General features: G+C 39.7%; 1 protein-coding gene across 11 annotated transcripts in view; it reads left to right on the forward strand.

The window, feature by feature from the left end:
• gro (TLE family member transcriptional corepressor groucho) overlaps positions 1-13,530 on the forward strand; it is a 62,244-nt gene that overhangs the window by 1,211 nt on the left and 47,503 nt on the right. For 2 of the 11 annotated variants that reach the window (XM_034339538.2, XM_034339544.2), the window contains exons 1-2: positions 5,089-5,706; positions 9,484-9,688. In XM_034339538.2, the coding sequence (XP_034195429.1) occupies positions 9,653-9,688 (36 nt within the window). In that variant the 5' untranslated portion in view covers positions 5,089-5,706; positions 9,484-9,652. Of the gene's footprint in view, positions 1-5,082; positions 5,707-6,093; positions 6,249-9,483; positions 9,689-13,530 lie in introns of those variants that run through there. The other 9 variants (XM_034339547.2, XM_034339548.2, XM_034339545.2 and 6 more) reach the window with 9 other exon arrangements.

Genomic DNA, 13,530 nt, shown 5'->3' on the forward strand with positions numbered 1-13,530 from the left:
GCGATTTACAAGCTCTGAGATAAAAAAGAAAAAGACGGAATGGGTGTAGCGAGGGTGCCGTTAAGTCGACGTTTTCACCCTCGATTTTAACGCCTGGAAATGACGCACTCCTCCTGCATCAAATGCGTTTTAGTTCGTCCTACATTTTCGTCGATATCGTGAGCATTACTTTATTCTAGTCTCAACATTTTCAAGAGACTTACGTCAGTGGCCATTGAAAACTCCGCCTTAGTGCACATGTAAAAGAAGATCGTTGATCTCCTTATCCGAGCAATTATTTTTCAACCGGTTAATTTCATCTATCTTCGATTATTCAATTGCCTTAAATTCGTGGTGAGAGTTATCGATACCTACGGTGGTAGTTAAATCTGACTATGAATCGTCCGATTGTCACCATAATTCAAAGATTCTCAGAAGCCAAGCCACGAGTACCAAACGTTTCTCAATTATCGAAATGGAGAGAAGCTAAACGAGAAGGCGGCAGCAACGTTTCGTCTTGTTGCTTTCTTTTCTTTTTCAGCTTGCGCATTGCTTGTTCGTACAACGAGGAGATAGGTCGGTGTAAAAATGAGTACAGAAAAGGACGCGTGGGTGGTAGATGGGTCACAGGCAGAATGAGATGGCTGATAGATGGAAAAAGTATTGCGAGCGTGTGTGTGTGTGTGTGTGTGTGTGTGTGGCCGCGCCTCGGTGCATACACGAAAGAAAAACAGCTGAAAAAAAAGCTGCATACAATACGAATGCTACTGTCACGCCGAGCTTTACCGAAAGAATGAAAAACAGAGTCACCGAGGTTCTTTCGTAAGACGGACTAGCATTTTTGGTTACAAGAAAAGTTGGGAGAATAAGAAGGGAGGGTCTTATTATGGTAGCCTCGTTGTATGTCCAAGGAGTTGCTTGAAAATTATAAAAATCTTTTATATCGTGTATCTCGCGCGAGGTTTAGAAACCGCGTCAATTGTGATCTCAACGATGTAGTTCAAATCATACCGAATTAATATGTAATTAATTGACCTTAAGAACATCGTCGTTTATTTATGCACTTTTCACCGTGTAACGAGAAACGATGTAAAGAAAGACCGTAGAGAAAAACGTTTGTCTTTAAACTTCATTATCTCGTAACTTAACAGAAAAGTGTTTTGCGATTCTCTTTGAAGGCAAGCTTCATTGGATTCCTCGCGACGACTTGTCAGGGTAAAAACGAGAAATCAAAGAAACGAACAAAGAACTAGGGGGTTAATTGGGATGTGTAACATTCTTACAACGAAACTTTTGTTTTTAAATTGACTTCAATATTGAACTTGATTCCATTCCTACTAATTACCATACGAACATCGATCGAACGATGTCCTACTGTGAGAATACGATATCGCAAACGTTTCAAACGTTCGAGATAAGACCTTCCTATCCCATTAACCAGTTCCTTTTTTTTATCTTTGACGAGACGTGGCTGAGGAACGGGTCGTTTCGACGGAAGAATGATTATCCGGACGGTTCGCGTGTTTTACAGGTTTTCAGGGGGTCTCTGTTCACTAGGGTGGTGCAAGTTAGATATATAGTCTTTTTACGATGCCTACAGTGGATGATTCCACTGTGGTATATTTCAAGAATGGTGATATGGAAAGCAACTTGACTCATGCCAACGATGTTTCCAACAAATACGTAGTTTTACATTTTAAACAGACTTCTTCATTGTTCTACCCTTTTATCAACGTAATATCGTCTTTAAGTTGCTATTCTCTTTGATACATCATATTTTGTATTCCTAGAAAAGACCTATCGATTTTCTATACAAAGGAACATTCAAAGAAAAGTGCAATCTACGTGCAATTTTACAAATACGTATTTTTATTATGATCTTCGAAATCAAATTAAATGATTAAAAATCATACGTTTCTTCTAATAATTTTAAATAACCGTGATAAAGTATTCTAGCTTCGATTACCAACAAAATTATGAAGAACTCAATCAATCTATCGCAACTTCGTTATTGGTCACGCGATAAGGAACGGGTAATTTCGCATGCGTACGTGGAGACGTTTATACAGAGCGTTGTTTTCCCTATCCCGTGATTTATGAGGAAATTATGTAGATGTAGAAAAGAACGTTAGTACGAGCGCAGAAGAAGCAGGCTTTCGCGTAGCTGTTTTAAATAAACGATTAATCACCGGTCGCAATTATCAGGTGGAAAGATCGAACGGTTGGTAGCGATCTCTCGGTATCGTTGAAACGAAATTGTACGGGTCCGAGTTATTATTTGAAGAAATGCATTACTTCCGTGTTGTCTGTACCGAAGTCAGGAAATTCCAGTGAATGTATCAAGTAAAGGTTTCCAATTGCATTTATGGCTTTTCTCTGTCTCGTTTCATCTCGCTACAGTTCCTCTTTCTTCTTCTGTATACCGACAAATAGCATTTCGTTTCTTTGCAACCTCATTGCACCGTTGCACCCGTGTGGGTGACCACCGAGGCTACGTAAATATGGTTACACGACGTTGTACGTTGATAATGAATGCCCGCGTGTTCGTGCAAAAGTGTAGTGGGCTGCGGCTTGTGGTAAGGGCTCGAAAGAGGGATCGAGAACTGAAGCACAATGCGACCAGGGAGGAAATGAGACCGAATACGACATTTGCGTTTACCGTGTACTTACACGATACGTGAACACACATACACGTACACACGTTCCTGCACATTTCTGCTACGACGACGACACTGACGCTCGAATGGGAATAAGTAAATGAGCATACATCGTGTTGCATTCGTACACGTGGTTTGTTCGACGAGAAATGGACAGACTTCTGTGCTACAGTACACAAATTTGTCATTTTCGTGCTAATGACGGTGAACGACACGGAACCTGTATTTTTACATTTTCACCGTGGACCCGTATACGTTCGAAACGTCATGCTACGTTCGTTTCAACATTTTTTTAAGAAACGAACACTTTAGAAAATAATGAGAATCCTAATGGTGATTAAATAAACGTTTGTCTGATTTCCAATCATAAAACAAGACGTTAAAATAAAAATCGTTCCCTGGTTTTAATTGAAGAAGTTAGAATCTTGAAGTTATGGCGAGGAAAGTCAGATTAAAGAAAATCGAAGTAACACCAAAGTTTTCTTGCCTTAATCCATCCTTTCAGACCGCTTTATCGGACCTTTCTTCGAAAATACTTGCTTGAATTATAATGTTCGTAAATATTTATTGATAAATAGTTATTGATCTAGGATGCGCTAGTATGTTACAAGGGAATTTTCTGATATTCCAGCAACACCTAGCATGCTAATCCACCCACAAAGTTTCCTTCGGCTGTTTACTCCAGCTTCCGGCTACATGCCGTGTCACAGCATCCGTCGCTTTATAAATGCTATCGAGGACATAACATAATTTTCCTCTTCCAAGTACTACGCGAATCGATACGATAAATGTAGCAGATTCCAAAGGGCGAAGTAACAGCAATTTCAGTCGGCGTTTAATCACGTGATATTTCATTTATCTGCTATATATTACCAAGGCTAATTGGTTTACGCTTATTGCATTCTTGAAATTGATGTGTCAATAAACAGAATAACGTTCTCGTACAAAGCTAAATGCATTTCCATATTGTTGTTGATGCGTTCCCATTAACGGTTGTCCTGTTAATAAAAATGTGTTACATCGGTTTTACAACACGGTACAACACGGTTGATTCGTCCAATTGTATAAACCGTTTTAAGGCCCATTTATGCATCGAAGGGCTCAGCATTCGTTGCTGATGATTTTTCGACGAGCTAATGATAAAATATTAACATTACGGGTCGTGTTTGGACAGTCCCAGTCGTTTCAACCTCGTCCCATGCTTACCCTGTAGCCGGTCTATCGATGTACATACAAATGTGAACGTTTACAGGAGGAATAGAGGAAGTATAAGTATTGGAATTCCTCTCGGAAAGCCGAATCACAAGTAGACAGCCTGATTTAGAACATCCCCAGTTGGCGGGCGTTTAACCGAATCGAGGATTCATCTCCTCGCGCCCTCAAAAGCGAAGCAGACACGATGTATGAGCAGTGTGTAATATCATGAGCGCATACACGCTTGGTATATCACCTACACGAACGCCTAGTCCTCTATCCACGTAAAGGTCTCTCCTTACATTGCCGGTTGACTCGTGTTGTCCGGTTCTAGCACTTTGACTCGGTCTGTCTTTGTCCTTTGCACAGTGCCAGAACACTCCATGCACATGACACACAAGCAACGTTCGGCACTTGGTTCCGGTACTCCTCCTTCTACGCCGGGTTGCTGTTTAAGTGTGAGCAAGACGCGTGCAGAGAGGCAGTTTCTGTTGTTCTTTGAGAGCTAGAGAAACGCAGATGCGAGGTACGCGGGATATGCGGTTAAAAGAGAGACGGAACAAAGAACGGGACGGTCGAAGAAGATGAACAGAGACGGGTAACGAGAGACATATGTACGACAGTGGGTAAAGTGCGAGGGAAACAACGATAGCGATGATGCGGTGCACCTGTAGGACAAGGACGGGAAATCGAAAGATCAAAAGAGCAAGCGAGACGAACGATGAGAAGAGGTGGAAGATCAAGAAACAGCGAAGGGCGAGAGAGATCAAGCGATATGTCGTATCTACTATATGAGTATGAAAGGGATAGCAAGTGGGAGGATACTAGTGTTGAGCGTGAGCGGGACAAACGAAAGCAGGGGTGTCGATAAAGATTTTTTTTGAAGTGAGAAATTACGACTAAAACGATTGTACCAAAAGTGCAAATGTAGCAGAATGTATTATGGCGTGTAAAGTAAATTTTCAGAGAATTTCTTCGCACAAATAAATACTGAAAAAGCAATGAGTATATTTACAAACTTATAAATATACAGGAGTAATTGTTTATGATATAAGAGACACTAAATTCATTGCCAAGCATCGTTTTCATTCTTCGATATGAACAACACTTGTTTAAACCTTCGTTGATTTTAATTAAAAAAAATATTTCTCTTTTTAAAATATTTTTGTATTAAAATTCAGAAGAGTTTAAAATTCAAATTCGGGTATAAAACACTAACGATATAGCCGTAACTCTTGAAATTCGTATCGAGTCTTTTTCGCGGGTTTTTTAAACCAGCGATATATTCACTACCGATACGTATCTTTGAATAAAGGAAACGCTTGAAATTTCATAATCATTATCGAATTAGGTATTATTATTGGTTTCTGTGATATAAGGAAACAACGAATCGCCCCTGTCGGTCGACGCCCTTGACTCGACGACTGAGAAACGAGTCGGATAAGGATAGAGCGTTAAAGTAGAGAGAGAAAGAGAGAGAGAGAAGGACGATTCGCTCTCTGTGTACATTTGTGTCCCCTTATTGGTGCGTCAGTGTCGTTGCTGCGGTGGCTAGTGTTAGTAGTCGCTCATTGGTGTTCGCCGCGGCGGCAAGCGGCGTTCACACGTTTCCCGTCATCCACTTCGGTACCCGGCTCGCAGTCGAGCGTCGTTCGTTGTACGGTGCGGTTGTGACGTTTATGTTTCGTCTCGATGCTTGATGCGTTCGATATATACAATATATATGTGTGTAACTGTGCACGCGTTCTTTCTTTTTCTTTAAACTGTACACAAAGTGTTAGTGATAGTGCGAAAGGATCGGTGAGGTGTTCGGTTTTTTTCGCATAGTGCCAAGGTGGATTAAAGAAATAACCCGAGGAACGCAGGGAAAAGAAGTGTGAGTACACAAACATTATTTATTGATAGATTCTTTCTTTTTTATCGATCATTTCTGTTTCGTGTTATATCGATAAGAGAAATTGTGTCGTTTGACACGTTCACGAGGTACAGTTTTGTGTAAACACGCCAAGTACTACTTGACTAGAGCGTTGTTTGAAATCACGATAATATAGGATACTATCTATTTGTTTAACGATACACGGCTTAATTTTCTGTGTGAAATATGAAAGTATTCGTACGTAGAACACGTATCGTAGTTTCGGCAAACTTTAAAGGTAACATTTTGTGTATCGTTTGTCAACAAAACGGCTCGGTTCAACTTTTGAAAACGGTGCCATTAATTGCGTCGAACGTTTATACACACTGTCACATGGCCGGAAGCGTAGTCATTTTCGCTAAGTTACCGGGAACAACGTGTCGTGTTAAGCTAACCTTGATAATTAATTTTTGTTGTTTCTTCGGTTAATTGTTAACATCAACAATGACGATGACTTTCTGAAGACACCGGAAATTACGTGTTAAAAAGAACAGAATCGAAAGGTACTTATGTCATGTTGTTAAATCCTATGTTAATCGGCCTGATGTCTTAAGCTATAAGACGATCTTTGGACGACAGAAGGTCGCCGTGTGTCTTTAATTAAATTTATTCGGCTAGTTTGAAAGAAGTCATTTTCGTTCTCCGTTGAAAACATAAATCAACGTAAAAGTAGATGAATTCGAAGCAACGTTGCGATATTTTTTCGTAGGAGTATAAGGAATTGTTAAAATACAGAAATGGTAGGGGGGTACACGGTTGTCCATATAAAGGTTAAGCGGTGCCAATGGCAGCACCTTCGACACGACACAGCTGCGAAGTAAATTACTGGAAAGAGACACGATGGGAGTTAGAAACAAGTCGAGGGTAATCGCGAATCAACGTACTACGTGGCTCATTAAATGATCAAGACAATTGACATGTTTTATTCGTTATTAGTTGCTCTCCTAGAATATTTACAACTATTTTTTATAGATATTTCTGAAAATATTGAACTCCACTCTATCCATAACAAAATATTAAAGTTTCATTAGACGAATTAAAAAAGAGCTTAATGTTTAAATATTAGGATATTAATACCGTAGGTCGGGTATTCGACCTTCGCATAAATCAACGATAGTTTTGATACGTTAACATTTTATAATCGCGCCAATAATAATACGGTAGAATAACTTATAACTGGTATCGTTTATCGTCGTCGCACGTTCGTCACAATTTTCTCTCGAATATTAATTAACCGAATAAAGTGTGAGCGTTTATCGGCGGCACACGCTGCGTACACATCGATATTATAAAGTCGTAAGCGGCGCTATCGTTGCCGTCGATAAACCGTAATTTCGTTAATGCGGTTTAGTGTGGGAAATCCTTTAACTCGAAGTGCAGCCGGTGCGCACGCGCAAACTCGCCCGTACTCGCTCGCTCGCCCGTCGGTACTTGACCATGTTGCGATAACGATCACGGGTAAAAAGAAATCACGGAGATCGCGTGATTAAGGATCTTAACGGCGATTAACCGAGATTCGTGATAACTTCCTTCGTGACTTGCCTATGCTGCGGCTACGTCCGGTACGACCCCTACCTACCGTCCGTGTATACGTATAAAGGTGTCTTTGAACAGCTGCCACGTTATTTGTTTATTTCCCTTTTCACGAATTTCATCCAACAACGCTCGAATGGCCAATTTCGTTCATCCTTATACAGAGTGTAAGACAATCAGCTTTTATCATATTGAAAATTAAATTTTCCCGCCTTAATTGAAACGCTCGAGATCAGAAGAAACTGGTCTATAATGAACGAATTTGTAATTTAGCGAATGATAATAGAAAGTACTATTTTGAAAATAATATAATCTCGAACCTAGGAATAAACGGTTTGATATCGTTAAAAAAGATCGAAGTACATTGCATCGAATCGAACGTTGGAGTTTTGTACTCGTTTCTCTGTGTACCATTTTTGTCAAATTAACGTGTCCGTGTGTTTTTATCGATAAATTTTTTGTCAGGTGTGCGTTCGTCACGCGCTCTGTATCGGCGATAGAGAAAAGGCATCGCCAGTTAAATCGCTGAAAGTTTTTATTGCATCGTTCGCGTATCGTTTATTGCAAATTGATGGAAATGACTGTTCAAATTTGACTGCGAGTTTTTCATGCACGCCCGCTCCATTATACGTTGCTCGTGAAATATATTATCCGTGGAGAATGGTCCGCTAACAGAGTTACACGACTCCATTTTCATGTTACACGAAACACCGTACAACATTACAAAGCGGCCGTAATGACACGCGCATGCAATCGTGTGCTGATGGCAGTGTGTAAATGATAATAACAACAATCGTTCTTGGCAAAAAAGCTCGGCTTTCCTATTACGTTTTTTACCCCGCAAACTGTCATTTTAACCGATTTAGATATTTTCATTTTTGCGCATAATTTGCACTGCCGTCGTCGATTATGGAATGCATGCACGATTTCTACGCAGTTTAATTTCTTGCCGTTTCATGACATAGAAGTATTACAAAACAACGCTTATGGTATATCAGTTGGAAGCTTTAAGCTTAACGAAAATGACTACATAAATTTTTCTTCCATTATCTTAATACAAATTGAATATTTTTTAAATTAAAAATTGCATATTCAATAATTGATAATACTAACATAAGTCGACTGATCAATGAAACTTTTATATAATCGTATTCTGTTAATTTTAAGCTTTAAATTAATATGCCATAAGCGTTATTTTATAATACTTTTATGTCATGAAATTGCTAAAGCAGCTTACATAGGGCGCGCATCAAATACTTCATAAATTGTTCGCTGAAATTAAATTTTTGTAGCGATTCGAAAAAAGGAATTATCCTCTACTTGAAAAACAAAATAAACCGTTCGTATCGATAATTTGAGTTTACGTCTCGGAATACGTTGTTACGAGTTACCGTCGATATTTCGCTGGATCGATCCGCGCCGCGTTATCGTTTTAATCGGTTCTTTAGCGCAATTGTTGGACGCAGAGTTTAACAGGTGCAAGCGGACTGTTTACTGGAAACAATTTTTGAAAAATACGACACAGTTTCCGTACGTGACGTTCCGCTTATACAACAGCTTTGCGTTCGGTTTACATGAGGGACCGGGTACACTTTCTTTCCCGCCTTCTCTATTTTTCTCCCCCCTTTTCTCTCGGCTCGTTGTTGAAATGTTTTTCGTTCTTTGTTCGCTGTTAGGAACACGCTTCGATGATTAGGATAAATGCCCTGGAAAACAGTGGCGGAACGTGGTTTACACGGTTCGGAAATCGAACGATAAATCGATCGGTCGGATTCATAAAGCCGCGTTTAGAAACGCGACGCGAGAGCGTATAAATAATTTCGCGATGTGTCGCCGGGCTTTTTTCGCCTGGTGAAAACCGAAAATGGAAGCTGTTTTTTTATTCTTTCATCTACACTGAAATTAGCTTATCGTTGTTTCAACGTATTTCAGTATTTTTCCCTGAAAATTTCACGTTTTCACGTTGCATAGAACGGTGAATTTATTTTTATATAATCACAATTTCGCGGGTAATTAGTATTCGATCGGATCAACTTGTGAATTCACGAATTCGTTTATCCATCCGTTGTGCTTCAACCTGTCCAAGGTAGTCGTTGAAAATCGGTTCCGAGAAATGCAGGAAAAGTCAATTGGAAGATGTAAGCGAGTTTACGAAACACCTCGGTTCCGTTGAAAGTAACGAATCGTGTCGTGTTATAATTACAGCCGGCGAAGATCTCGATGCTGAACACCGAGGGGAGATCGTTGGCGTTCCTCCAAAATCCTGAGAATGTTACCACGAAGATCGGCCAAGGGAACGGATCATGAAGTGACCGTCTACAAAGGACATCGTGGACGTGTGTGATTCTTGTCCGAGTATTTAGCCACAATTAAGATGTACCCCGCGCCGGCGAGACACCCAGCCGCTCCCGTAAGTACTCGACCATTAATTGTCATACAAAAACGTCTCTTTATCTTCTGGTATCTTCTTGAAAAGACGATACACAACTGCTAAGTTATCTCGTTTTAGTTGGAGTTGCTTTTTTATCGTAGCAATCTCTTTAGCTGTAGATCGTATCTTAATGAATATAAAAAAAGTAGCAAAAAGGTAGACTGTCTCGAGAATTTGAAATTTCATTTCTTTTTTATAATATCGATATCGTGACGAACTGACAGAGAAGGAACCGTCTTAACCACTTTTACTACTGACAGAGAATAAAAGGCGTCCGTGCTTTCAACTTTTCTTTTCAAAGTAGTTACCCCGTCAGTTGCTCCAACACCATCTCCCGCCGGCCCACATTATCTCTTTCCCCTTTCACGAGCCCGGTTATGGGGTGCGTCCGATTTTAATTCACCGCTTTGTTCATTGTTTGAACGCTTCTCGAGTGAACTATTAAACGCTCGGTAAATGATGTTCGAAAAAAATATTTACCGAACGTTATATCTCGTAATAATCGTTATCCAAATGCAATTAATCAGTGCCTTCTTTCGGTCACGTTAAGTCGGCGGGGTTCATAGGAACGGGTACGGTGGAAAATATTGAAAGCGACGCGAATTGATTTCGACTTTACCTCGTGAATAATAGATGACCGGGAATCGTAATAAAAGCGAACACTATCCTTAGCGCTAAGAACTCGTTCATTCTCTTCTACGCTTGGCAAGCAAACAAATGATGGGACGAGTACGACTATTGTGCTCCGGTAACTGTGTAACTCAAGCCTTCGCGGAGAAGAGAAGGATAATAAAAGTAGGAGCCGCTCGATGGAACATCGTTGTCCGCTCGTTACTTTGGCAAACCGCAAGTGGCACGAGATCAGAAAGATCCGAGAAACTTGCTAAATGTATCTCGAGTGTATATTTGAAAATAGTACTCTACTTAAGAGAGAAAAGATTTTTAGACTATTTAGAGGTATTTTGGATAAAAATTTTAAATGCAAAATAATTTTAATCAAATACTATCGATTAGAGATTTAAATCACTATCATAAATTAAAATTGAATTCCTTCCATCAACATACGATTCACGATGCGTTGAGATTCGATGTCGGTGAAGTGAATAAAGCACGTATTATCGGACCGACGATTTTACGCTTTAAGAATCCTCACGAGGAAATTATTGAACCACTTTGTGCCCCTTGAACGGCGCCACATTAGCGCCAATAAGCAAACAACCGAGGCGAGTGTATGTACCCACATATCGGTCCAGTAGCCGCTTCTACGAACGGCAATTGTTGTACGTTAACTTGTTCTTCTTCCCTCTTCAATCTACCAATCTCGTTCTCATCCTTCTCTATAAATAATCTCTAGAATTTCTAGAGGCCTCCTGTGTCAGCGAATTCCCCGGTGGTCTTGTTTCGCATAAAAGACTTTGAGCTTATGTGACGCGTGAAATTATAACGCCGGTGGAAAAGTAAAAAAATGAAAGAGAGAGATATAGAAAGCGGTGGAGGTAAAGCATTCTCTGAACGGTGGAATTATTTGCAGTAAGAAAATGAAAATGCAAAGGCGGCCAGCTAAAGCGTATAAAGGAGAATTCTTTTTCTACGATGTCTCTCGCAATTATATTACTCCGTACTGATATTTTCTCCCGCGAACTTGGTAACCAACATTTGATTTAACATCGACTGAAACGTAGAAAATTCATAAATAAATTTCTCCGATAATTCCTACGTAATCGCGACGAGGAAGCTTGAATTCACTGACGCACGCTGATTCAAAGTTAACGTCGAACGGATGATCATAATAGGAATGATAACTGGCACGGTAACGTTACCCTTGATTGCCTAATGCTCGCTATAGAGGAAGTAAAGAATTTAATCAGCTTATACGAACGTGCTGATTTCAAGCGTATCGATTAGAACCAAGTTAGAGTACGATTCGAGTAATTTTAAAATAAAACTCCATTGGCTTTTCATTTCATTTCTTAAGTTACTAATTGAAATTGCTAAAGGTGTTATTTAAAATTTCTGAAGACGATTTTATTTATATTTTCCAAAATTTCTAAAAATTTCTCCAAGTCTGATTTAGACAAATGATTTGTGTACCGTAAAAATTTGATCAATTAACGATATGTATATATTTGCGAGGCGTAAACGAAGGAAAGAAAAGGAAGCGAGAAAGAAGGAGAGGCAGGGTAACGAAAAGTCTTGCAGCAGCAGCCTCTTTGCAAATGCACCGCGCGCTGACTTGTACCGTGCATTCTAGTAAAGGACAAAGGGACGCTGCTTTGTTGCCTCTTCTCTTTCTTCTCTTTTAGTCTCCTCCTACCACTTCACCACTCTCTTTCTCTCTCTCCCATTCATCCGCTCACTTATTCGCCCGTGTGTTCCGTCTACGTACACAATCTTTTGCATCGTTTATGCTGTTTGTACCCGAGACTCCACGGTTTTTCGATGTCTACTCTCGCTAAAATATTTAACGTTATAATCTCGTTGAATCTATGAAACACGACGACTAACTGCTGTTACGAAATCTGCTTAAATACGACGCATTTTCGACCTCTTGTGTAATGTGCCACCGTGGTAGTTGGTAAAACATGATTTTCACGCGTTATTATTATCAGATCCTCTCAAAATTTCACGCCATAATTTATTAGAAATAGAGATTAGATCCGAGTATATTGCAAGTAGAAGAGTGTTGCATTAGTGGTAGGATTTTTTCATTCTAGAAAGGTAAATAATGCACATTCACATATATGACATAAAAAAAAGTAGCTCAAATAAAATTTATAAAATTAACATTAAAGCTTGTATAACTAATTTAAATTTGCATTTACATCTTCTTGCATTCTTAGACGCAAAATCGTCTTATGGGGGCCCTAAGCAGACGCCTAGTCTGCCTAGGCCCAGGGCCGGCCCTGCTTGCACTTTGCAACTGCACTGCTGCACAAAAGTGCATAAACACTTGATTTATCCCTGTTTTTGACCGATCATCGAATTATGCGTTTTGAAAGGACTGTTCGATACTCGTCGACTCGATGTAGGGTAAACAAAATGAAAGAAGAAATTGCAACGTAAAAATGATTCTCCATCGCGAGTATTTTTTTTGTTGTTGCAACGCGTGGGTGGGATAGGGTGCGATAGGGTGGCGGTAGGGATGGGATACGCCGATGACAATCGCTGATCAAATTGCACGACGACTAATTGTTCGTCGACTCGTCCCATCCGAATTGAAACGAGGAGCGAAAATTGAAATGCTCGCCGGAGGGTCACTTGATTCTAAAATAGAAAAAGTCATGCTAGACGGCCGATTGGTAACAATGGACGCCAATGACGAATTTATACCCTCGAGATGCAGCTCGAAGAAGGGATGCAGTTTTCACCGTTCAACGAAACGTATCGTACAATTTCTAATTTCGACGAAACAAGACATTTTTATCATCTCGTTGAAACACACTTTTGTCTTTTTTGTGTCAACGTTCGACGTGCCTCGAATTAGATTGAAAATCTTTATGTCAATTGTTTAACGTCCAGTTTCTGTAGTTCAAATTTTTCGGTAATCCCGACTGAATCCGATAATTGAGTATTTTTGTACACATCCGGATACTCTCGTATTTGTACGTTTCGCATTTCTATTTAATACGTAAATAGAGGAATTATAAATAAAATTTTCCTGGTCCATTCGACGCTGGGAAACATTCCTCGGCAGAGAAAAATTTCATTATTTTTTCAAGGTTTGACATTTAAACGATAACAAAAGTGCTGTTTGCGATGTTAATAGCAATTAACAGACCATTTCCATGAATTTCTCGTAATAATTTTTGCTCTCCCATTAT

Source organism: Osmia lignaria, chromosome 10 (genome assembly GCF_051020975.1).
Source record: "Osmia lignaria lignaria isolate PbOS001 chromosome 10, iyOsmLign1, whole genome shotgun sequence".
NCBI lineage: Eukaryota > Metazoa > Arthropoda > Insecta > Hymenoptera > Megachilidae > Osmia > Osmia lignaria.